General features: G+C 41.6%; 1 protein-coding gene across 2 annotated transcripts in view; it reads right to left on the bottom strand.

The window, feature by feature from the left end:
- The window catches only part of PARP9 (poly(ADP-ribose) polymerase family member 9), a 35,903-nt gene that overhangs the window by 5,219 nt on the left and 4,606 nt on the right, over positions 1-26,078 (bottom strand). For both annotated transcript variants that reach the window (XM_010352420.3, XM_010352421.3), the window contains exons 4-11: positions 24,826-24,859; positions 23,394-24,229; positions 20,037-20,258; positions 17,785-18,003; positions 12,155-12,206; positions 7,975-8,355; positions 4,807-4,946; positions 4,048-4,222 (exon numbers count right to left, since the gene is read on the bottom strand). In XM_010352420.3, coding sequence (XP_010350722.3) covers positions 4,048-4,222; positions 4,807-4,946; positions 7,975-8,355; positions 12,155-12,206; positions 17,785-18,003; positions 20,037-20,258; positions 23,394-24,229; positions 24,826-24,859 — 2,059 coding nt within the window. The remainder of the gene's footprint in view (positions 1-4,047; positions 4,223-4,806; positions 4,947-7,974; positions 8,356-12,154; positions 12,207-17,784; positions 18,004-20,036; positions 20,259-23,393; positions 24,230-24,825; positions 24,860-26,078) is intronic.

Below are 26,078 nucleotides of genomic sequence, written 5' to 3'. Positions count from 1 at the left end.
CCAGCAAAGAGAAAAGAGGAAAAAAGGGGCAACATTGCAAGAACTGAGTTTTAATCTTGAAGGGACTATGAAAACTCTTAAAATGACTGAGTTCGCCGTGAACTGTCAAGATTCAAATTCTCCACATCTGTGGACGTGAGAGCTGGGTAAAGTTCTGTTATAGAGCCATAAAGGAAATTAGTTCTATGCCTGAGCTTTGTAGGACTATAGATTTTATTACTTATTAAAGTTACAGATGTCAGAACAAAGGAATGGAGTAATGCAGGAGCACAGAAGAGGAAGCTACTTACTAGGCCTGCAGAAAAGGTGCCAACCAGGAGATGCCATTTGTACTACGTCTTGAAGAAAGAATAGGGGTTTGTAGCACTGAAAAGGGCAAGGAAGGAAGTCTCTCCACAGACAACAGTATAGAGGCATGAAAGCATGCAGCAATGTTGTGGGAACTCTAAAAAGTTAATGGTTAGAGTCTTGAGGAACATAGTGGGTGATGACTGCTGAAATAATGTGGGAGCTAGGGCCTTATATTCTCTGCTAAGGAGTTTGGGTTTCCATCTTGTAGGCAACTGGGAATACAGATATTAAGCAAGAATGTAATTTTTGGCATGGTAATTCTGGTGGTAAAGGATAGATTAGGTAGGAGTGTGTTTTGCGGCAAGGAAAGGCCCTGGTAATAGTCGAGGCCTAAAGGCAGATGAACTAAGGCAGTAGGAATAGGAAGTAAAACTGGGCTGAGATCTTCAAGAGATTGAATCGCTAGGACTGGGTGAATGCCTGAATATAAGGGTGAGGGAAAAGGAGAAATGGAGGATGATAATGTTTCAGGCTTAGGAAACCTGGTAAGTAGATGGTGATGATATTAACTAGGTTAGGGCGAATCAAAAAACAAAGGGCATATTTCTTAGGGAAAATCATGGCCAAGAAAAGTGATCAATTTGAGGTACCTATGGGACATCTGGGTAAAGATGTCTAGAGCAGAGTCAGATATATAAACCTGTAGGCCAGGAGACAGGTAGGGAGTTAGAGTTAGAAATTCATAAGCCATCATCATTGAGATAGGAGTTGAGACCATGGGAATAGGTGCCATCACCAAGGGGGACATTGGACAGGAAAAAGAAAGAAGATAAAGAATGGGCAGCAGATGAACTCATGAGATTATAAACTGTAAGGGCAAGAACTCTAGTTTTTTGTTTACGCTCTATTTCTAGTACCCCTAGCACAGGGCCTGATTCATAGGATGTGCTTAATAAATACCTGTGGAACAAATGAATCAACCCAATAAGAAACTACATGTGTAGATGCCTTCTTGCTGCATTCAACCAAGTCCTACAAGCAAGAGATTTATTCAGAACTGGCTGGAATGCAAACATAAATAGAAAAAAGAAAATAAAGCTTTGTTAACAGAAGTTCCCTCGCCTTTGTCTATGGGTGGTCATTTGAAATGACTGAGAGTCCTATAATTTGGAACATTGCAGGGCTAAAAAAGCTAAGAGCTTTTGTATTCCAAATAACAACAGCTTCAGTGGTAGCAAGATTGGTATCTCCTCGGCTTGTCTGTCACCCTCTGTTAAGAGTTCTCACCAGCCTACAGAGATGAGTCAATTGGTACAGGTCACATTATGGGTCATATCTGAACTGCCTCAAAGCAGTGGCTATTAAGCTAAGAGATAGGGAGGAGGGCAGAGCACACAGACATCAGGCAAAAGACCAAAATCTTGAGTCTGAAGACTATATGGAGACAAGATCTATGGTTTGGTTATAAAGACATCAAGTTAACCAGAAGCAATTAGGCCTCATGCCCCCTGAATGTTTAAAGGAACCATATTTTTGAACAAACCGCAAGCCTGAGTAACAGCCTGAGCACATTCTACCCTGTGAGACAATCCATGGCTCCCTGATAGGCAATGAGCCTGGAAATAGCCAAGGGCCACAATATATAAGGAAGATTTTCCCAGAGTGCAAAATAACATGGAATAGGGAGTCCTCCCTATACCTGTCCAGCAGCATGTAGGTAAGTGGTGTGAGCAAGTGACTGTTGTGTGTTTTGCTTCTCCCCTTTCAACATGGGAGTTTTCATTGCAGTTTTCCTGCTCCTTTTCATATCACCATATGATCAGTATGTTGCGGGCAATATCTTGCCTTTAAGCTTTAAGAGAGAACTGCCTGTGGGGTGTGGTAGCTTAAGCCTGTAATCCCAGCACTTTGGGAGGCCAAGGTCAGTGGATCATGAGGTCAGGAGTTGGAGACCAGCCTGGTCAACATGGTAAAACCTCATCTCTACTAAAAAAATATAAAAGTTAGCTGTGCATAGTGGCGTATGCCTGTAACCCAGCTACTTGGGAGGTTGAGGCAGGAGAATTGTTTGAACCTGGGAGGTGGAGGTTGCAGTCAGCTGAAATCATGCCACTGCACTCCAGCCTGGGTGACACAGCAAGACTCTGTCTCAGAAAAAAAATGGAGAACTGCCTGAACTTGAGGCTGATGATGAGTCTGGTAAGACCTTGGGACTGTCTTCCTTGGGAGGATAGTGGGTGTCTCAGATGTACTGGTAAGAAAGACGTGTATAGATGTTGGGTAGGCAAGTAGCAGGGTCTGCCACAGGACTGAAAAGAGAATACTCACTAGATTTGGAAAATAGGAGCACAGCGATGATATTAATGAAAGTAATTTAAGTAGAAGTAGTGGGTGGGGACTGCAGAGAAGCCAGCTTTAGGAGCAAAGGAAAGTTGTAGATTTTTTAAGACTTTGCTGGCCGGGTGGCTCATACCTGTAATCCCAGCACTTCGGGAGTCCAAGGTGGGCAGATCACCTGAGGTAGGGAGTTTGAGACCAGCCTGACCAACATGGTGAAACCCTGTCTCTATTAAAAATATAAAATTAGCTGGGTGTGGTGGCACATGCCTATAATCCCAGCTACTTGGGAGGCTGAGGCAGGAGAATCGCTGGAACCCAGGAGGCAGAGGTTGCAGTGAGCTGAGATCATGCCATTGCAATCCAGCCTGGGCAAGAGCGAAACACTGTCTCAAAAAAAAAAAAAAAAAAAAAAAAAAAAAAAAAAAAAAAGACTTTGCTAATGAAGAGACTATATTGATCATTGCTTTCCTGGGGGTTGCCCCAAAAGGCTTCTTGGTGGGGATTCATTTCTCCATTTTTATCCCCAGGAATTGTATATGTTCAATATTTACCTCAAGTTTTGCCTATATTCTTCCAGAACAAAGAAAAAATGATTTCTAGAGTCTTTGGATCCTAGAAACCAAGGCTATTGGAATTGACTCCTCAGCCAAGGATCAGGCTACGTATTTTGAAAGATAAAGTTCAAGAGCCACATATTTAATGGACCAAGCAAAATCAAGCTGTCCTGTTAAATCCCTATCCATAATTATTACTAAACTTCTTTTCCTCCTTTGAAGAACTCTAAAGCCAAAAATCTTCATTAGTGACTGAGGAGTAGAGGGGGCAACATAAGAATTATATATGAAATGTTAGTGTATATTTGAAAAGAGACACGAGAGTTACACACAGAACTCCTATGGCTGAAAAGGATCTTCAGATATTACGCATGTCACCTGCCAAATGATACCTAATTCATGCACTAGCAGGATACAAGAAATAAAAGGATGAAAGAGAAAAGACCAACTTTCTTAAACTTAGGAAAATGCCCTTTGAATTAAGGAATGAGGATGGTTCAGTGCTGGTGGTAATAATTTTGTTGAGCTAAGTAAGAAAAAAAAAAAAAAAAAAAAGCCGCAAGGTCCTCTCTGCAGATAGGACACAGAAACATAGAAATGAGAAAAACGGTGAACTGCAGTTCTTACTGCTTACACTTTTCATCGATGTAGAATCCATCAGCAACAAAAGGTAAGAAGGAAAAGTAAAAAATACCACCCTTTCTAAAACACTTTGTGGCCTGGGTCATCATTGGTGACCTCTAAATTGTAGTCACAAATGATCCCTTCCCCACAGCAATAAATGCTATTAGTGGAACCATCTACTGATGTCAGCTCACCAAATCCCACAGAGCAGCCCCAATGATGAGGCGTTGACACCTACCGCAGGGCACCGAGTACGTCCTTTGAAAACCAACTCTGCATACCACCTTGCAGAACTGGTGTGGGACTTGCTGAAACAGTCTGTGGCTCACAGGTTGCCTGTGGGGTTTTCCTTCCATCATTTTCTTTTTTAGTTGAAAGGCGGCCATAAGAACTTTATTGTCTATCTTCTCCACCTAGAACCATGGAAAAGAAAGACTGAACAAGAGGCTAGAGAACTGCTTTTCAAATTGCCTGTTATACTGCTTCAAAAATAAAGGAGCTTATGTGCGTACTATTACTTTGCATGCAATTTGTTTTTCATATAAAGTTGCAAAAGAGTCTATCCTCCCTCTAATCCTCTCCTACTTTGATTCTTTCTCTTCAAAATTCCCTGCCCCTTCTCTAATAAATTTCTTTAACAAAAATTTGCTGATGTAGACATAGTTTCTGCCCTCTTAAGCTCATAATTTAGTGAGATAGAAAATAGGTAAACAATTATAACACATTGTGATAAATGCTATTCCGCTTCTTTTATTTTGCTCAAAGATGGGCTTCCTGGATCTGGAATCTTTGCTTCTGTGTGTCCTGATGTCATTTCTACCTTCTGATTCCAACTATACCCCTCGTGCCTGCCCTGCCATGCTCTCTTTCCAGTCTTATTGACCTAGGATTCCAAGTCCATCAGCAATCAGCTTAGAATCATCAGCAGGTGAGCTTTTCTTTTGGCTACAGAAGCAAGTTAATAACAGGATGAGCCAAACCCCTTTGTTAGGTATACCTTTAAAACCTGCAAACCACATTTTTCAAACTGCTTCTTCTGATCCAGAAGCTCTTGAGTTAAAGTCACAGGATATTTCAGAAATAAGATATTTTCTTTCTTTTCGTCTTGGGTTTTCTGTTGCTGATTACACCACTGTCCTAAAAATGGGTAACACAAGAACTTTGTTTCAATGCTCTGAGAGAGGAAAAAAGAAATTTAACGAAACAAAATCTAGAAATTTAGAGGAAGGGATTAGCCAGTTTAAACTGTATGCCTCATGTGTTTAAGACATGCAAGGAGAGCTTTAATACTATGAGCAGTCAGGATAAAATAAAGGGGCAATACATTTGCCTTTGGATGATTTGGATCATGAGGCTAAGGGGATGTGAGTATGAGGAGCATTAATATTTACTTGTTTCTCCACAATCAATGCTGTAATGATGAGAAATAATTGTGTTGCTCATAGGAAATGCTTTTATTTCTAGCCCCAATGCCTATCAGCAAAAAGAGGCAGGCATTAGAAAACATTAATTAAGGAATGATTGGAAATGATATGACATTTGTATAACACTGCAGAATTTTCAGTATCCTTCCTTATTTGATCATTATAGCACCACCAAGAAATAACACAATTTTGCAAATAAAGAAATCGAAGTTCAAATAACTTGCCCCATATCACAAACCTAGGGAGTAAAGAGCTAAGATTACAAACCTGGATTTCATCAATGTTTTTGCAAGTGGACAAGGCAAAATACTTGGAACATGCATCACTCATATAACCACCCAATGAAGAAGAGCAAAATTTGGAGATTAAGAGTCTACGGTGTTTTGTTTGACCTCCCTTCCTCTTTTCTCCTCCCATTTCTCTCCCTCCCTCCTTCCTTCCCTCCTTCCCTCCCTTCCTTTCTTCCTTGCCTTCTTTCCTTCCTTCCTTCCCTTCTTTCCTTCCTTCCTTTATTCCTTCCATCTTTTTTTTCAAGAGGCAACCTGTTTTTGTCCAAGGAAGCTCCTAACTGGACTAAATATACAGGTGGACAAATGAAAACCAAAAAAAGACTTGTTTTCTCTTGGTTTATTTTTAGTTTGACTTAAGACCAAGTATGCTAAAATGACCTAATCCCTGGTTCATTAACTAATTGAATGGGCTCGATTTAACCACAAAAAGCTGGTGATGAATAGAGTGAAACTCACCAGAGAGCCAAGTTGTAAATCTGAGAAAGTAGGAGGGACAAAACTCCCACAGCAGAGGAACTCCAAAGCCTAGAAACTTCAATGGAAGACTGTAAATTAACTTTGGAGAGCAATAGCTCATAATTCTAAGGTGCAGTATTAGAGTTCAGTTTACTTAAAGTTCAACAAACATTTGCCAAGCTTCTCCTACATGCCAGGCATTGGTCTGGGCACTGGAGACCCAAAGATCACAAACTTCTGTGATTGGAATTGCCTACCATGAAGGATTAAAAGAGTGGCATAAAAGAAAGGCGATGCCTAACTTTGATTTTAAAAATAAAATTATTGTTCTGATGGATATTTGATATTCCTTATAGCGGTAACTCATCTCATAATTAAGATGTTAATCTGATTAAGAGAGGGCAGGTTTGCCTGAACCTCTAAGGTTTCTGTGGAGTAATATACTTAGTCGTCAACTACCAAAAGTGCCATCTTGTGGCAGAACAGGGACTTACATGACTGAAAATTGTCAATAGCTGGGAGAATTGGCCCACCTTGTGATTTCAGTTCACTTAAAGCAATCACACACACACACACACACACACACACACACACACACACACACACAGAGTAATGCCGCAAGTTTTATAGGAGATTCATGTTTGTATCCTGTTCTGAGCTGACGCTGGTGTCATTTTCAATACCTACATACATACTTACATTCATTCTGTTTAAAAACTAATCTTGGTTCTTATGCTTGTGTATTCTTTTTATCCATTTTTTTTTGCCACTGTGTTTTCTGTGGAATGTGGATACAACATTTATGACAAACTCTCACTCACTCTAACCATTTATTCCTGCATTATTCTTATAAAAAATAGTGAAAATAAGGTGTTCTCTGAAATTCTGTCTCTGAATTTTTGCACCTCCTACTAAATCCATTCTCCACATTATAACCAGCGATATTTCTAAAAACACAAGTCTGATCTTAACTTTGCTTAACATTCTTTAAGGTTCCTTGTTTGTTTCAAGAAAATCTCTGAACTCTTTTATGTGATTTACAAGGTTTGGCATAATCCAGGCCCTGCAACAGTCTGATTTCTTGAAATTCTTTTTCGTTGTCTGACTAACTTCTACCTATTATCCAATTCTCCATTTATGATACCTGTGATAAGCCCTCCCCTGACTTCCCGTCTGGGTTAGGTGCCTCTCCACAGTGCTCCCAGAATACTTTTGCTCTCCTTGATCATCACCTGTGTGTGCCTCAGGGTCCCCAATCAGACTTTGAGCAGGAACAATGTCCATCTCGTTTATTGCTGTAGTCCTTGCACTTAACACAATGCTTGGCAGGTCATGGGTGCAATTTGCATTAGTTGAATGAAATCTATCTCTATCTCTATCTCTATATCCTCAGATGGCATTTCAATAGTATAATATCCTAGTTAGCTCTAGGGCTCCATTAAAAGGATCTCTTCAGATCCAAATTCCCACATGTATTCTGATGTGTTTAGTCACTGAATGGGAGATGCCTGAGTGTACCTGACATTACCAATGTATAATTTCATTGGTGAAAGGGCTCAAGGTAAGTGATTTCTGGGTTCCTAATGCTGTCAGTAACAAATAAATGCAATAAAACCTGATTAAAAAAATAAGTTAATCAGACGGAATGTGTCTGCATTTGAGTGCGGCATCTGAAGAATTAGAGATGTATATTTTTCCCCATGGCTTGGGCTTGAGTTTTACCACTGCCAAAATTCCATGTAATTGCCTCTTAGACAATCAAAGTTATTACAAGTATATCAAACTGTGTTTACGTGTGTGTTCACAAATAACCCTGATTGCCAAAAAGAGACCCAAAAAATGGCTCACGAAAGTTTATGATCTAACACAGAACCAAAATGTTTGCTCCCTCCTCTCTCCTTCTGTCTCTTACCCACATCCATATGTACATGCTCACAATGAAAAGAAGAAATAACGGGGAGAGTTTACTTTCTAACTTAATAGAAAGTTACTCACCTAAGAAGCTCCAAAGGCTTTGCTCCTTTTTCCTTGCCATTTCTTCCTGTACTTTACAAAGCATATCTTCAATCTTCATAACCACCTCAATGAAGTCAGCCTGGGCTCCTGCAATCTCTAATTTTGTCCTTTCTGGGCTGGTAATTTCTGTGATGGTGACACTTGAAGTTTTCTGAAGCTGAGACAAAATACCATGTTCCTTTTTCCCAAGGTACAGAATATGGTTATTCTCAATGATGTGATGGTAAGGGAGACTCAAAATTCTCTTGATCCATGCTTGGGCCTCACACATTTCTTCTTTATTGAATCCCATCAGATTGATGGCAGGAGATGTAGCTTCAGGTCCATTTTCTCTTTTCTTCTCTCTGGATGACCTGGGGACTGAAATGACTATCATAAGCAACCATGGAAGACTAGTGGGTTTTACAACAGTGCAGAACACAACACCATGGCCAGTGTTTTACTCCTGTGATATTGCCACCATTGTCAGCAGTAGCAGCTTCAACTAAGTACCTATCTGAAAGCTGCATTGGGTATGAAGGAAATCTACATCCATCATTTACAACCTCCTTGGGAACACAGAGTTTAGCTTGTAACAGATTGGCTTTATCATCGCTTGCCTCTGCTATGTTGCATTTATCAGTTCACAGATGGATTCACTTTGTGATCTCACCCTGGATGTTAACTTACTTCCTGCGGAATAGGATTTTCCTTAACCTCTTGCTACTACTAGTTTTAAAATCAAACATCTCTGAAAGACACAGGGCTTGAAGAGTCAAAATTCTGGACAGCAGTGGAAATTAGCATCTTTCTCCTGAGATCTCAGTTGTGTGGTACAAGAGCTACAAAAAAGTATAAGGACAGACCTAGAAGTAAGATGGGGAGGATGGCCTTCCTCTGAGTAAAGATAAAAAAGATAAAAGCCAAGGTTTTAGACAACAGTAGGAAGTAACCCAGGTTTTTAATTGGAGGCATACTTTTTTTTTAAACCCTTGTTCTGTCTGGGAGATTATATTATTTTTTAGGAGAAAATGAAAACAATGCATGGTGGTATTTCATTTATCCATTATTACTAAGAGAAAATTCTTCTTATTATTATTTTGTTTTAGAGACAAGGTGTTGTTATGTTGCCCAAGCTGGTTTTGACCTCCTGGCCTCAAGCAACACACCCACCTTGGCCCCCCAAAGCACTGGGACTACAGGCATGAGTCACCATACCTGGCTAATAATTATTATTCTAACTTTAGTATATGTGTTGGCAAAGTGAGTCCTATTCTTCTAGATAAGTAAATTGTCCAAATCACTAAAGGATAACTCTTTTAGCACCAAAATACATTGAATTTTTAACTACAAGTTATTATTATAATTTTTTTTTTTAGACCAAGTCTCACTTTGTTGCCCAAGCTGGAGTACAGTGGTGCAATCTTAGCTCACTGCAATCTCCACCTCCTGGGTTCAAGCAATTCTCCTGCCTCAGCCTCCCGAGTAGTTGGAATTACAGACATGCACCACCATGCCTGGTTAATCCTTTTTTGTATTTTTAGTAGAGACGGAGTTTTGCCATGTTGGCCAAACTGGTCTCGAACTCCTGACCTCAGGTGATCCGCTCACCTTGGCCTCCCAAAGTGCTGGAATTACAGGCATGAGCCACTGTGCCCAGCTGAGTTTAATATTTCTAATGGTAATGTACCATCTCTCTGCCTTCTTAGTTTTTTTTTTTTTTTTTTTTAGGCAGAGTTTCGCTCATTATCCAGGCTGGAGTGCAATGGCGCGATCTCAGCTCACCGCAACCTCTGCCTCCCGGGTTCAGGCAATTCTCCTGCCTCAGCCTCCTGAGTAGCTGAGATTACAGGCACACGCCACCATGCCCAGCTAATTTTTGTATTTTTAGTAGAGACGGGGTTTCACCATGTTGACCAGGATGGTCTCGATCTCTTGACCTCGTGATCCATCCGCCTCAGCCTCCCAAAGTGCTGGGATTACAGGCTTGAGCCACCGCGCCCAGCCTTTTTTTTTTTTTTTTTTTTTTAAGATGGAGTTTCACTATTGTTGCCCAGGCTGGAGTGCAATGGTGTATTCTCGGCTCATCACAACCTATGCCTTCCAGGTTCAAGCGATTCTCCTGCTTCAGCCTCTCGTGTAGCTGGGATTACAGGCATGTACCACCACATGCAGCTAATTTTGTATTTGTAGTAGAGACAGGGTTTCTCCACGTTGGTTAGGCTGGTCTCAAACTCCCGACCTCAAGTGATCTGCCCACCTCAACCTCCCAAAGTGCTGGGATTATAGGTGTGAGCCACTGCATTCTACCATTCCTAAATAGTTTAACCTTTCCTTCAAAATCTGAGATCATCATCATTAATCATTTTGTTTGTTTGTTTGTTTGTTTGTTTGTTTTGGGACAGAGTCTCACCTGTCACCCAGGCTGGAGTGCAATGAAATGATCATGACTCACTGCAGCCTTAACCTCTCTGGGCTCAGGTGATCCTCCCCCCTCAGCCTTCCAAGTAGTTGGGACTACAGGCATGCACCACCATGCCTGGATAATTTTGTATTTTTTGTAGAGATAGGATTTTACCATGTTGCCCAGGCTGGTTTTGAACTCCTGACCTCAAGTTATCCACCTGCCTTGGCCTCCGAAAGTGCTGGGATTACAGGCTTGAGCCACTGTGCCTCATCATTAGTTATTTTTATGTCAATTATTGTCCTGTGTTATATAATTCCTTTATAGATGTCCCCAAGAATTACTGAATTAAATGGTGACATTATTCAGATTGATATACAGGCCTTTTCATATTCCTTTTCTATGTTAATCCTCACTAAAACTCCTCTTATGTATCTACTGTGAATTCTCTGTGGTTCCCCAAACATGCACTGGATTTCTTTGCTCCTGTGGGTTTTCTCTAGCTTGGGTGCCCCACCCTACCATCTCTGGACATTAGAAATTTTGCCATGCTTAAAGTCCAGCTTACAACCATCTCATCCATGAAGCCATTCTTGATCTTCTCCAGTCAAAAGGAATCTCTTTCTCCTCTGAGCTACCGGGGGAGTTTGTCTATCTTCTCAGTCATTATTTATTCCCTGGCATTTGTTTAATGCTTTCAACTTATAGAACATTTTTACATACATAATCTTTTATTATCCTCACAACAGACTGTTATTAGCATCATTATACAGATAAATAAACAGGATCATAAAAGGCACAGTTCCAAGCCAGAACTGTTAATGCTCTCCTTTCTTACTTCCAGCACTACCAGGCTACTGAACATTCCATCTCAGTCCACCCAAATGGCACTAAAAGAATGACATTATATGCCTGTAATCCGAGCATTCTGGGATGTTGAGGCAGGCAGATCACTAGAGCCCAGGAGTTTAGTCCAGTCTGGGCAAACATAGAAACACCCTCTCTACCAAAACATAAAAATTAAAAAAAATTAGCTGGGTGTAGTAGCATGTACGTGTAGTCCCAGCTACTTGGGAGACTCAGGTGGGAAGATGGCTTGAGTCTGGGAGGCAGAGATTGCAGTGAGCTTGGATCATGTCAGTATATTCCAGCCAGAGTGACAGAGCCAGACTTTGTCTCAAAAAGAAAAGGAAAAAAAAAACTGTTTGGCATCAAAATTGACTAGGGAGTATTCAAAATAGATATCCTTGGCCCAGATCCAGAGTTACTGAATCAGCATCTGTAGAGTTAGGACAAATACATATTTTGGGGTTTTCTGTTTGTTGAATTTTTAAAGTTTCCATCATGTTCCCAGTGATTACTCGGGTTTGAGTAGCATTGAGTTAACCCATTTATCTGGTATTACTGAGATGTGTTTTCTGTAAATACAATACATAACCCTATTTAGATTTTTCAGAGCAGAGTGACTGAATGCCAGTTTATGGAAGCTAGAACTTTTTCTTGGGAAAAATCATAGGTATCTACTTATGAATGAACCACCCACACCTTGGATTATCCACTGAAACTCAACCTTCCAGTGTTCATAACATGAAACTGGACCAAGCAAGAATAGAATCATGGTCATGGTATGGAGTAGGTAGGTATCCAAGCAGGACCACAATGGAATACATTTGGTTTATTTAGTCTTCTTCTCCCCTCCATTAGTTCAGATGATCAAGAATAGAATGAGCCAATGGTGGCTAACACTATGTACTGGCCTGTGAATTTCATACTTACCACTGTTCAGACTCAGCATCTGGGACCTCTTTGCCATTTCAGCGCAGAAAATCTACAAGAAGCAAAATGGAGCAGAGAGTCATAAGCAGGGGTGATAGCCATCATCATCAAAATCTCCCTCTGCACACACAGCACTTGACTTCATCCACTCTGTCAGTCCCATTCCTACTACCACAAATCTAAAGCAGCTTTTAGGAAAGTCCTAGAGAAAAGGACCGCAATCTATTAGAACACGGAGAGAACAAGCATAGGAAAAATGAAGAGGAAATCAAAATCTGGTATAAATAAAGAAGAATATATATCCCAAGACAAAATATAACCATGCATCCATTCAACAGATATTGATGCCCTGCTTGCACTAAACCAGAGCTGTGGATATGTCACCAAAGAAGAAAACTATTGGTAGGTGCTCTTGTAACTAATAAAACACAAAGTCATTTAAAAAATGGTATATATACCAAACTTGGTCTGTAAATTAAATAATAACCTGTTTTATATGAGTTAATTCTGGTAGAGTGCTTAAAATTGTTCCTGGCATATAGTATTCAGTACACAGTAGCTATTGTAATTGTTATTATATGAGCGACTATAGACAAAGATTTGCGCATATTGCAATGCAGATCCATGAACATAATGTCTATTTGCAATAACACATCTCACTTAGCTTTTGGAGCCATGGTGTTCACTGTCTTCCTTGTCCCCCCACTTTTTTTAAGACAAGGTTTTGCTCTTGTTGCCCAGGTTGGAGTGCAATGGTGCGATCTCGGCTCACCACATCCTTTGCCTCCCAGGTTCAAGCAAGTCTCCTGCCTCAGCCTCCCAAGTAGCTGGGATTACAGGCATATGCCGCCACGCCTGGCTGATTTTGTATTTTTAGTAGAGATGGGGTTTCTCCATGTTGATCAGTCTGGCCTCGAACTCCCAACATCAGGAGATCTATCCGCCTTGACCTCCCAAAGTGCTGGGATTATAGGCAAAAGCCACCACACCCGGACTTCCTGGTTCAAAGTAGATACAATTGGCATCCAGATGGTCCTGACTTATGATGATTCGATTTAGGACATTTTGGCTTTATTGATGGTGCAAAAGTGATACACATTCAGTGGTAACTGTACTTGGAATTTTTAATTTTGAGCATTTCCCAGGCTGGTGTCACATAGTAAGATGCTCTCTCGTGATGCTGGGCAGCGGCAGCAAGCCAAGCTCCCAGTCAGCCACGTGATCACAAGAGTAAACACTGTATTCAATAAGTCACATGAGATATTCAACACTTTATTACAAAATAGGCTTGTATTAGATGATTTTGGCCAACTACAGGCAAATGTAAGTATTCTGAACATGTTTAAGGTAGGATAGGCTAAGCTGTAATGTTTGGTAGGTTAGGTGTATTAAATGCATTTATCTCATTGCAAGACTTATTTAGGAAGAAAATATATGCTTATTAGAAGGCTTATTAGAAGATGTATACATATGTCTGCACACACATCATACCTCCATGTGGATATAATATAGTGTTAATACTGAAAAGAGCCTGCAGGAATGGTTAACATTTACTTTTAATGTAAATTACTGTGTAAGAAAATCCTCGTTTGAGTTAAAAAACTGAAAGACGTGTCATTCTCTGTGTGTCTGTTTAGTGGTTCAGAACAGGCTTTGAGGGCAGACAGACACCAAGGTTCATGGTTTGGTCATGTGACTAGCTGTGTGCACATTAACCTCTGGGTTGTTTTCATATTTGTGAAACGGAAATGACAACAGTGCCTTAATCAAAAGATTGAGGGGAGAAGGAAGTGAGACACCTTAGCACAGTGCCTGATAGACACAATACATGGCAATTTTGGTTTTTGAGATGATCCAGGCTGGAGTGCAGTGGTGCAATCTTGGGTGACTGCAACCTCCGTCTCCTGGGTTCAAGTGATTTGCCTGCCTCAGCCTCCCAAGTAGCTGGGATTATAGGCACACACCATGATGCCCAGCTTAGTTTTGTATTTTTAGAGAGCTGGGGTTTCACCATGTTGGCCAGGCTGGTCTCCAACTCCTGACCTCAGGTGATCTACCCAGCTCAGCCTCCCAAAGTGCTGGGATTATAGGCATGGGCCACCGTGCCTGGCACCCTATGGCACTATTTTTATTATTAGTACGTGGGGAAGTGCTCAGAGTGTGGTTGATCTTTCCATTTTTCTTTTTTTCTTTTTTTTTTTTTTGACACGGAGTTTCGCTCGTTACCCAGGCTGGAGTGCAATGGCATGATCTTGGCTCACCACAACCTCTGCCTCCTGGGTTCAGGCAATTCTCCTGCCTCAGCCTCCTGAGTAGCTGGGATTACAGGCACGCGCCACCATGCCCAGCTAATTTTTTGTATTTTTAGTAGAGACGGGGCTTCACCATGTTGACCAGGATGGTCTCTATCTCTTGACCTCGTGATCCACCCGCCTTGGCCTCCCAAAGTGCTGGGATTACAAGCGTGAGCCACTGCGCCCAGCCGATCTTTCCATTTTTCTTAAACTGCCATACACATTTTTGTTTGTATGTTGGAGAGAATGAACCTTTTTTTCTAGATGTGGTTAATTCCTCTTGTATGAAAATGGCACTTCATAAACAGTTCAGGGGCTGGGCACAGTGGCTCATGCCTGTAATCCCAGAACTTTGGGAGGCTGAGGTGGGAGCATAGCTTGAGTTCAGGATTTGAAACCAGCCTGGGCAACATAGTGAGACCCCACTTCCACGAAAAATAAAAGTATTAGCCAGGCATGGTGGGGCATGCCTGTAGTCCCAGCTACTCAGCCTGATATGGAAGGATCACTTGAGGCTGGGAAGTTGAGGCTGCAGGGGGTTATGATCATACCACTGCACTCCAGCCTGGGCATCAGAGCAACATCCTGTCTCAAAAAAAAAAAAGGAAATTAAAAAAAGAAATAGGTCAGGGATGTGATCAGAACACCTATCTGGGCTTAGAGATAATCCTCTGTATGGGGGAAACTGATGAACTTCATCTGAAGGACAGGATGACTCATTTTATCAGAAAGTGAGCTATTTCCTTGGGTCATGCACCACCATCTCACTAGTTAGCTGTGGGTGAGGCACAGTGGGACACTGGAACTGGCCTACAATGACTCAAGAAAGCCTGCTGTGAACATCTCTTCCAACTCTGCTTTCAGTGATGTTGTATCAACAGCTTGAAAGCAGCCACAGAAATCAGCAAATGCTACGAATCTCCTGTGTCTAATTGGGCAGCAGAATGAATAAGAACCTTTACACTTGCTCCAAGAAAGAGCAAGCTGGAACAAGTATAAATTGATTTCCTTATAGGGAGAGATAAAATGGCAAGCATGCACATAGAGCAGGCCAGGAGGTGGGAATATGAGCAGTCAGACAACTAATGTTTGCAGCCACTCTCTGCCAGGCACCAAACAAGGCCCTTTATATCCAAAATCCAGACATGTGCCGGGAAGTCTCACTAAAACTTGGATTTTGCTGTTGGCAGAATCAGAAACCTATATCTTGAAAACCTATTTTAGGTTGCTGTATCTAATTTCCTTTCCTTTTTATTCTTCCCTAACATCATTAAAATCTTTCTTGAAAATGCCAGCTAAGTGAGAATAAAGCAGAGATGGTTGGTACTTTAAGAGCAGAACAGAAAAAAAAAAAAAAAAAGCAGAACAGCACCGAAATATATACTAATTAGGGGGAATATATCTTGGTTTATTCACATGTTAGAAACTCAGCTTGATCTGTCCACCCATACAAAAAGCTGAGATGAAGTGCACTCAGATGCATAAGACACACTTCCCTCCAACACATGGCCCCCAAACATGTTAGACCACGGCTGATTTCCTTCCAAGGTCATCTACAGCTGAGCTAAAAAAGAATGGGTTGAATTAGAGGGCAGTACTGGAGACATGGTAAAACTAGCCAGGCATACTGCTGCTGTTAAAGAAATTGGAAAGAGGCTGGGTGCAGTGGCTCACGCCTATAATCCCAGCACTTTGGATGGCTGAGGTGGGCGGATGACAAGGTCAAGAGATCGAGATCATCCTGGCCAAAATAGTGAAACCCTGTCTCTACTAAAAATACAAAAATTAGCTGGGCGTGGTGGCACGCATCTGTAGTCCCAGCGACTTGGGAGACTGAGGCAGGAGAATTGCATGAACCCAGAAGGCGGAGGTGGCAGTGAGCCAAGATTGTGCCACTGCACTCCAGCCTGGCAACAGAGCCAGACTCCATCTTGAAAAAAAAAAAAAGAAAAAAGAAAAAAAATTGGAAGGAAAAGAAAAACAATTTACTGAATTTAGTAATAATTCAGCACTCAGTGAATACAGCTCATGACAGTTGATGTAATAATAGCTAACGGTCTACTCTGTGCTAGGTACTGTTCTAAGTGTTTTACATGTATTAACTCATTTCATCTTCACAACAGCTCCATAAGACAGTAATTAGTATCCCTCTTTTAAGGATAAGGAAACTGAGGCATAGATTAGTAAATTAACTTGCCCATGGTCATAGCCAGTAAGAGGCAAAGCTGAGACTGATGGGGGTTTTAGAGGGAAAATTGATTTGCTGAAAAGGAAAAGACGGGCCAGGCATAGTGGCTCACATCTACTATCCCAGAGCTTTGGGAGGCTGAGCTGGAAAGATCACTTGAGCCCAGGAACTCAAGACACCAGACTGGGCAATGTAGTGAGACTGCTTTTCTACAAAAAAATTTAAAAATTAGCCAGGCATGGTAGCATGTGCCTGTAGTGCCTGCTACTCAAGAGGCTAGTATAGGAGGATCATTTGAGCCCAGGAGTTTGAGGCTGCAGTGAGCTATGATTGTGCCACTACACTCCAGCCTGGGCAACAAGCAAGACCTCATCTGTTTAAAAAAAAAGAGAGGGGACGAGAGAAGACAGATAATTTGTCTTAAATACACTGGATTTGAGATGAACAATCAGAGATCCAAGTGGAAATGAGAGAGGGTTGGCTAAGAAGACAGGACTTTACAGAAGTTCTAAGAATAGTTGTATTCTTGAAGGGAGAGTGATGAGAGAGGAGCAGAGAACCCCACACTGAAACTAGAAGGTTGCTTACCTTTTTTTAAATTTTTTTTTTGAGAGTCTCACACCATCGCCTAGGCCGGAGTACAGTGGCACGATCTTGGGTCACCACAGCCTCCACCTCGTAGGTTCAGGCAATTATCTGTCTCAGCCTCCGGAGTAGCTGGGATTATAGGCGCCTGCCACCATGCCCAGCTAATTTTTGTATTTTTAGTAGAGATGGGGTTTCACCATCTTGGCCAGGCTGATCTTGAACACCTGACCTCGTGATCCACCTGCCTCAGCTTCCCAAAGTGCTGGGATCACAGGCCTGAGCCACTGTGCCTGGCTGATTTCTTACCTTTGAGGAGCAGAGGGAAGAATAGGTGCCAATAAAGGAAAAGACAGAAGCTAGGTAGTGGGGTAAACATGGCTTCTACAATGACATGTTTTACTAGGTCAGAGGTAAACAATCTATAAAAATTAAACTTCACCAAGCTAGAACACCACCAGACTGTATAGCACTTAGCCCTGTGTCCTACACTGTAGATACTAAACAGATGTGGTTGAATGAATGAAAATGAACTGTAGGACATTTCTAAGACATTAACTTACCTTATGTATCTCTAATTCTGTTGGTAAGATCACAAACTTTACAGTTAACTGGTGTTTTAAGTGGTCTTTGGCAAATGTTAAAACTTCATCAAATAACATCTCTGCTGCTGTTTCCTTCTTTATTTCCATGTTTCCGGTCCCAAGGGCAGGAAAGGAAATAGATGTTATGTTTTGCTCAACGCATTTTTCTAAACACGTCTTCATTGCAAGTTTTAAGTTCTGTAGGAAGACACAAATTTAAGATCAGCATTTGAGTCAAGAACAAGATTCCACTTACCCCTTGATCCTGCCCATATTTCACAATGCCCACCTCCACTCTCCCTCAGGGTTCGTGTCCCTGCCTCCTCAGATGATAGGAAAGATCCCACTCCACAGGGAGCCACTACAGCTAAAAGGTTAAATGGTGAGAAACTGAAGCAATAGAGTGGCTCATGTTGTGCTATTAAGGACACATGGGCAGAATTTCTCCCAGTTTGTGTACCCTTGCCCATCTCCCCAGATCAGAGAGCCAACCATCATTTTACCCCACTCACCTGCCCCTTCCAAGTCAACATAAAGAGCTCTTGAAGTTTCATAAAGGAGATAGAAATTAAAATAAGAAAGTAGCACTTATTCAATGTCATTAAGATCTATCATGTAATTTCTCTTGGAGAAATGCTAATATTTTTGGCAGATTTAAACTTCTACCCACTGTTAACATCAAAACTAATACAAGAATATTGGCCATGGAAGGACTTCAGAAAACTGAGGGATACAGGAAGACTAGGGGACCAATTTGTGATTAGAGAGCTCTTGAGTTAAGAGAGGACCAGAAATGGTGAAGAAAAAAGATAAAGGCAGAGTAGGGGATTAATTTCCCTCTTTTCATCCTCTGAGTGGGTTACTCCTATTGTTTAATGCTTATATTTTGTGTTCCTCAGTGGAGAGTGGGCTAGAGAGCCAGGCTCCACTGCAAACACAGATGGAAAGAGACCCCAGCTAATAGATTTGATTGGAATGATGCTGGAGGGGAAACCCCAGCTGGGAATATAACACATGAGGGACATGAGAGGTTGAATCCCTTGCCTACTTAGGAAAATGCCTACGAGGTCACTGGGTATGTTGGTGTGAACCAGTGTTTGTTCAGACTGAGGAAGTATTAGTTTCAGTGTCTATCTGTAGTACATCTACTTAAAATTTAGACATAGGTTGGATAACATTTTAAATTAAACTTCTTTGTTGTTTGGCTTGTTTCTTGAGACAGTCTCTCTCTGTCATCCAGGCTAGAAAGCAGTTGTGTGATCACATCTTACTGCAAACTCAATCTCCTGGACTTAAGTGATCCTCCTACCTCAGCCTCTTGAGTAGCTGGGACTACAGGCAGGCACCACCACATCTGGCTAATATATATATATATTTTTGATAGAGGTGAGGGTCTTGCTATGTTGTCCAGGCTGGTCTCAAACTGCTGGGCTCAAGTGATTCTTCTACCTTGGCCTCCCAGAGTGCTGAACTCATAGGTGTGAGCCACTGCACCAGACTTAAATCAACCTTCTTAAGATAACATGTGGTCACTGTACTTGTTCAGTATTTCAGGTATTCACAGGTGTGCTAAAAAAAAATGGTAACTATACTACTTGACAAAATATTTCCTGAATTTAATGAAACGATGGAAATTTGTTTAAAAAAAAAAAAAATCAGGGCACGGTGGCTCAAGCCTGTAATCCCAGCACCTTGGGAGGCCGAGGTGGGTGGATCATGAGGTCAAGAGATCGAGACCATCCTGGTCAACATGGTGAAACCCCGTCTCTACTAAAAATACAAAAAATTAGCTGGGCATGGTGGCACATGCCTGTAATCCCAGCTATTCAGGAGGCTGAGGCAGGAGAATTGCTTGAGCCCAGGAGGTGGAGGTTGCGGTGAGCCGAGATCGCGCCATTGCACTCCAGCCTGGGTAACAAGAGCGAAACTCCGTCTCAAAAAAAAAAAAAAAAGGACTGTATAGACCAGGCGTCCCCAGACTTTTTACACAGGGGGCCAGTTCACTGTCCCTCAGACCATTGGAGGGCCGCCACATACTGTGCTCCTCTCACTGACCACCAATGAAAGAGGTGCCCCTTCCTGAAGCGGCGGGGGGGCCTGATAAATGGTCTCAGGGGGCCGCATGCGGCCCGCGGGCTGTAGTTTGGGGACACCTGGTATAGACTATGGAGCTACATTTATTTTAAACTTACAAAGACACATGTGTAAAGACACATTTATTTTAAACTTACAATATCTTTAGGAAATTCTGAATACCACAGTACATGGTATACATATCGACAGGACAAGTTAAATCCTCTTGTGACCAGTACCAACTGCAACGATGGAAACTGTTTAGCCTTTGTGTCAAGAAACTCCTTTAGCATTTCAACTCCTGCTTGTTGTAGAATTGACTTTGCCACAGATCCAGCTGTAATATCACATGGGTTTACAGAATTAACAATTACTTCTGCCTGAAAAGGGAAGAAAGGATAGGATTCATTGTTAAATTCCTTCTTCTTAAATGACTAATTTACATCTTTACTTCCCTGAAGAGCTTTGCAAAATACTCTTTGAAGATGCTAAATTCTAAAAAAATTCATTTAATAATGAATAGAAACTCATATTTCTAAAGACAGATTATTTGGCGGCCAGAATGTAGCTGTTGGTCCTATTCAGAAATTACGTAAATATATGGATGATATGATTTCCATTGCAAACATCTCTTTGCCCCTTGCTGGATTACACTTCCCAGATGTCTAAATTCTGAGTATTTCCTGTGATTTGTTTTAAGCTCTGTTGATAAATGATTTTATCTCTGCCCCACCACCCTGACTTTTTGCTATTTCAGTGTGGGTTTTTGTTTTGTCTCTTTTCAATAGAGAGGAAATAAAATTTCCTGGGAAATTTCCACCTCCTAATGTTTTTATGGCTTAAGGCATAAGAAACTTAACACAGTTAAAGAAACTCCAAATGAGACTAAAAGGTCTTCAACGAAATGTAGGTCTCCTTCTTGGTCAGGTCTCCAAGATCCCGTACTCACCTACCCATCCTATGGGCAACAAAGTTCTTCATCTCTCTCTTCAGAAATAGACTGTATATATACATGAGCTATACTTTAGATAATATCCTCTCCTAGTTAACCCTTAGAGATGTGCTAAAAACTATAGGGACATTCCTTCCCCTGTGCCAAAATTCCCTTAATCATTCTATTGACTTTGGCTCCCTTTCAGGGTAACTCAGGTACTTCTTCACTGATGTTAATGAATCCTTCACTTTGAAAGCACAGTTGGAATCTGCAGTTTGGGGTACTGACAGCCTTTAAAAATTATTATGTTCCTAATGTTGCTGGCAATAAATATATATTAAAAGTTCAGTTAAAGGGATAAGTTACTCAACTAGGATGCTTCCATTTTAATTTTAAATGTGTGTGTTAATGACTTCTCAAATATTAATTTTCATGAACTCCCCTCAGTCTTCTCTCTGTCTTATAGGCAATAAGTGTTTTTTTGTTTTTTTTTTTTCCTCCAGTGTCTAAGTCTATTTGACTGTGGCCACAGGAGTCTTATGTGGGACATCACCGATTCAGAAGAAAAGAAAAGAATATAGCCTTATATTCATTCTCTCCCTCTGTTGTGGTACCTTCTCCCTTCTGCCCACTCCAGTTATTTCATCATTAATTTGCTGAACACATAGATGCATGCCCAGAACAGGCCTTGGGGCTATAGGGATGAATAAGCCAAGATCTCCATCTTCAAAGTACTCTCTCTAGCAGGGAAGCTGCACTAACTCAGAAATACCTAGGTTCACTGCTATCCTGATTCCTTCCCTGTCCTCGCCAGCATCCTCGCCTTTGTGCTGAGTGATCCCAGCTAAATGCTTAGTTGCACCTTGTATTCTCCACAGCCCCTGGCAGAGTTATATTCTGTGTATAAACACACAGACTATGACTTAGAGCTCCACCTGTGTCTCCTGACTCCAGTCAAGCCCAATATTTTCTGTCAATTCCTCTGTATCTCTCTGATCAAGTCACTCTGACCACCCAGAAAGCTTCCCCTCCTGCCAATCATACCCATCAAAACTTAAGATCAGATTCAAAACTCATACCTTCTGAAGCAATCTTTATCGGTCCACTCCAGTCCACTCTTGTCATAAATTTACATACCCTTAAGTACTATTTTTGTTTACTATTGATAGGTTGCTTCAGAAATGTTGAGATGATTTTCCTCCCCAGAGGGATTTTTTTTTTTTTTTTTTTTTTTTTTGAGATGGAGTTTCGCTCTTGTTACCCAGGCTGGAGTGCAATGGCGCGATCTCGGCTCACCGCAACCTCCGCCTCCTGGGTTCAGGCAATTCTCCTGCCTCAGCCTCCTGAGTAGCTTGGATTACAGGCATATGCCACCATGCCCAGCTACTTTTTTTGTATTTTTAGTAGAGACGGGGTTTCACCATGTTGACCAGGATGGTCTCGATCTCTTGACTTTGTGATCCACCCGCCTCGGCCTCCCAAAGTGCTGGGACTACAGGCTTGAGCCACCGCGCCCGGCCTCCCAGAGGGATTTTTAAAATAAAGAATATTTTTACAATAAAGAATATAATTGATTTTAGGTTCCTTGGGATCAAAGATTGTTCTAATTCCTCATGATGCCTAAGATAATAGCAACGGCAATAATAATGTTAAATACTACGTACCAAGCACTACTCTAAGCATTTTATGTTATTGATTGCAACTTTAAGACATACGCACTATAATTATCCTCATTGTACAAATGAGGAAACTGAAGACCAAAAGATAAAGTAACTTGCTTTGGGTTGCCCACTTAATAAACAGCAAAGCTGGTATTCAAATCCAGATTGCCTAGCCCTGAATGCTATATTTTTATTCTTTTTTTTTTCCTTACGTTAGTTTTTAATTAAGACATACAAGAGGAAACATAGTAGTTATTTTAACTCCCAGGTCTCTGGATGTATGTTCAAAATCATGATTCTCTGGCAACATTGTTAACACTCATAGAAAAGTCTGTCTAGCTGCTTTAGAATTTGTAATGATAGGTCATTTCTTTTCTTTTTCTTTTTTCTTTTCTTTTTTTTTTTTTAAGAGACAAAGTCAAAGTCTTGCTCTGTTGCCCTGGCAGGAATCACTGCAGCTTTGAAGTCATGGACTCAAGTGATCCTCCCACCTTAGCTTCCCAAAGTAGCTGGGACTACAGATGTGTATCACCATGCCCTGGTATATACATATTTTTTTGAGAGATATGGTCTCGCTGTGTTCCTCAGCTCGTCTCGAATACATGATCTCAAGTGATATGTCTGCCTTGGCCTCCCCAAGCGCTGGTATTACAGGCATGAGCCACCATAACCAGAATTTTTTTAAAAAACTTAAATTAAAATTTTTTCAAGAGACGGGGTCTGGCTATGTTGTCCAGGCTGGCCTTCAACTCCTGGGGTCAAATAGCAGCTGGATTACAGGCATGTGCCACTACACCTGGCTCATATTCTTAACCCTAACAAGATGGTTTCTACATGGTGTTGCATTATGTATACGCAAAAATTATTTAATTTTCAGGGATCACCTGTGCCAGTGCAAGAGAACAGAAACAAAGTCTTACCATCTGCTGTTCAATGTGGCCCAGGACAATCTCAAGGGTGAGGTTGTTCACAACCATTGTATTGAAAGAAGGAGTGGTTTCTTGTCCCAGCTCACTCTTCCCTAGGATGCATTCTGAAGCAGCTTTAAAGGCAGCAACAGTAGGGTCCTCATTGCTCACCAGGTGAATTTCTTTCAAATTATTCCTCATCAGCATCCCTCGCAAATTAACCTGGATAGTCTCTACAATAATCTGCGTACACAAACTCAGAGGGAACTGAAAAATCCCAGAGCTCAGGGCTGGAATTGCTACTGTCTTAATGTGAGTATTTCTGTAGATGACATAATTCAGAATACTTCCAATGGCCTTCTTCAGCTTTTCAATACATCCCTGTTTATCCCATACTGTCCACCGAGGGCCAACAGCATGGATGATCTCTTTGCAGGGAAGCCTCCCGGCTCTTGTGACAGCTATCCCCCCAGTTGGTACTTTACCATGTCTGGCAACAAACTCTTTGCTCTCTTCTTGGATTTCAAGTCCACCAGCTGTCACCAGGGCCAGGGCCAGGCCTCCTCCATGTAGAAGATCTTCATTGGCTGCATTCACCACAGCATCAACAGCATGTCTGGTGAGGTCATCTTTCCAAACCGATAACTCTAGCCCAGGAGCCAGCATTTTTTTGAACACTTGCAGAGATTTGCTGTTGACTTCCTGAACTGGAGAGACCAGGGTAGAGATACAGCCAAACTTACTCTGGAGGACTTCACACAGCTGACTCTCATTAGGTTTTAAAATTTTGAAGTCGTCATGGTTAATGGGAATGTGCCAACTATAGTTTTCTTTAAGAGTGTCTGTCTCTGGAAAAGAAGAGAAGATAAAAACAAATAAATAAATAAATAAAAAGAGCAGGGTTCCTTTGAAAAGGTTGTAATCCCACTTCATACCAGGATACTGTGTTTCCTATGTGCCAAAGAGAGATGACCTTCATCCAGCACCCTTCGTGATTCTTCTTCTCAACCAGGCATATAATCAGACCAAGGACCCATAAAGTGCACAGTCTTGTGCTTAGCACATAGTAAGTACTCCATAAGTGGTAGCTACTATGATACATTGATGGTAGGAAAACTATGTATATGAGGGCTCATGAATTTTTAAATATATATATTTTGGGACATTGCATTTCATGGTGTCTAAGACATCATTTCAGCTGCAGGCTGTCCTCAAAAGAGTCTCACATTTATGGGCAAAGGAGAGGAATGGTGTGGGCCCTGAGAGAAATGCCTGCTGGTGTCATACCAACTCTGAAGCATGTGCGGGGGTCCCCACGAGGGTCTGCAGTCATGCACCTGAGCACTTGTGGGGGAGATATTCTCTTTTGTATTCCCCTTTCTCCACTGAGGAAAGATCTGAGCAGCAGACTTTCTGAACAAGAGTGAGAATGAGGTAATCCTACCTGATTTTTCATTGTAAGCTGCTGCTCTGGCACCCTGTGAAAAATGAGAATGGCTTTCTTAAAAATGGAAGTGGAATAAAGGTGCAATGACTACAGGTTACTGATAACAAATATACTGCAGTAAACACAACGCAATGGAAATCCTGCTCAAAGCACTGGGTTTGGGAGGGAGGGGCAAGGAGCATGTTTTCTTTCTTTCTTTCTTTCTTTTTATTTTTAAATCTGTGTGCCCAAAACACTTAAAATACTAAATATGCCAGCAAACATGGACTCTATGCCATTTCCCTAGAGGCCAATGCATTTCTTTTTCTTTCTTTCTTTTTTTTTTTTTTTGAGACGGAGTTTTGCTCGTTACCCAGGCTGGAGTGCAATGGCGCGATCTCGGTTCACTGCAACCTCCGCCTCCTGGGTTCAGGCAATTCTCCTGCCTCAGCCTCCCTGAGTAGCTGGGATTACAGGCACGAGCCACCATGCCCAGCTAATGTTTTGTATTTTTAGTAGAGACAGGGTTTCACCATGTTGACCAGGATGGTCTCGATCTCTTGACCTCGTGATCCACCCGCCTCTGCCTCCCAAAGTGCTGGGATTACAGGCTTGAGCCACCGCACCCGGCAATTTCTTTTTTTTTTAATTCAAATTTTTTTCAAGACAAGGTTTCACTCTGTCACCCAGGGTGGGGTGCAGTGGTGCAGTCACAGCTCACTGCAGCCTTGAATTCATGGGCTAAAGTGATCCTCCCACCTCATCCTCCTGAATAGCTGGGACTACAGGCATGCACCACCATGTCCAGCTAATTGTTTTTGCTTTTTTAGAGATGAGAGGAGTCTTGCTGTGTTACCCAGGCTGGTCTCAAGCTACTGGCTTCAAGTGATCCATCCTCCTGGCTTCAGCTTCCGTGGTAACTGGGATTATAGGCACCAGCCACTGTCAATGCATCTCAGTGCATCTCATTCTAATTCAGAATGAGATGAGGGTTAGAGATTAATACCTTAAAAGACTCAAAAGTCAAAGACCAAAATGACCCCAAACTCGCAGATAGACTCCAATCTCTAAAGGCTCAAGGGTTTTCTTCATCTCCCCAGAAGACCTAGGGACATGAGCCTCATCAGCTCTGTCTCTCATCCACCAGCAAGGATACATTTTCAATTGCCTTTGTCATGGCACATGCCTTAATGTGGAATTTTCAAGTTTAGCAAGTGAGGTACCTTTTTCTATTATTTTCATTCATCCTCTATTACTCTCCTTACCCCAAC

Source organism: Saimiri boliviensis, chromosome 8 (assembly GCF_048565385.1).
Source record: "Saimiri boliviensis isolate mSaiBol1 chromosome 8, mSaiBol1.pri, whole genome shotgun sequence".
Taxonomy (NCBI): Eukaryota; Metazoa; Chordata; class Mammalia; order Primates; family Cebidae; genus Saimiri; species Saimiri boliviensis.
This window is presented reverse-complemented; position numbering and strand designations above follow the sequence as displayed.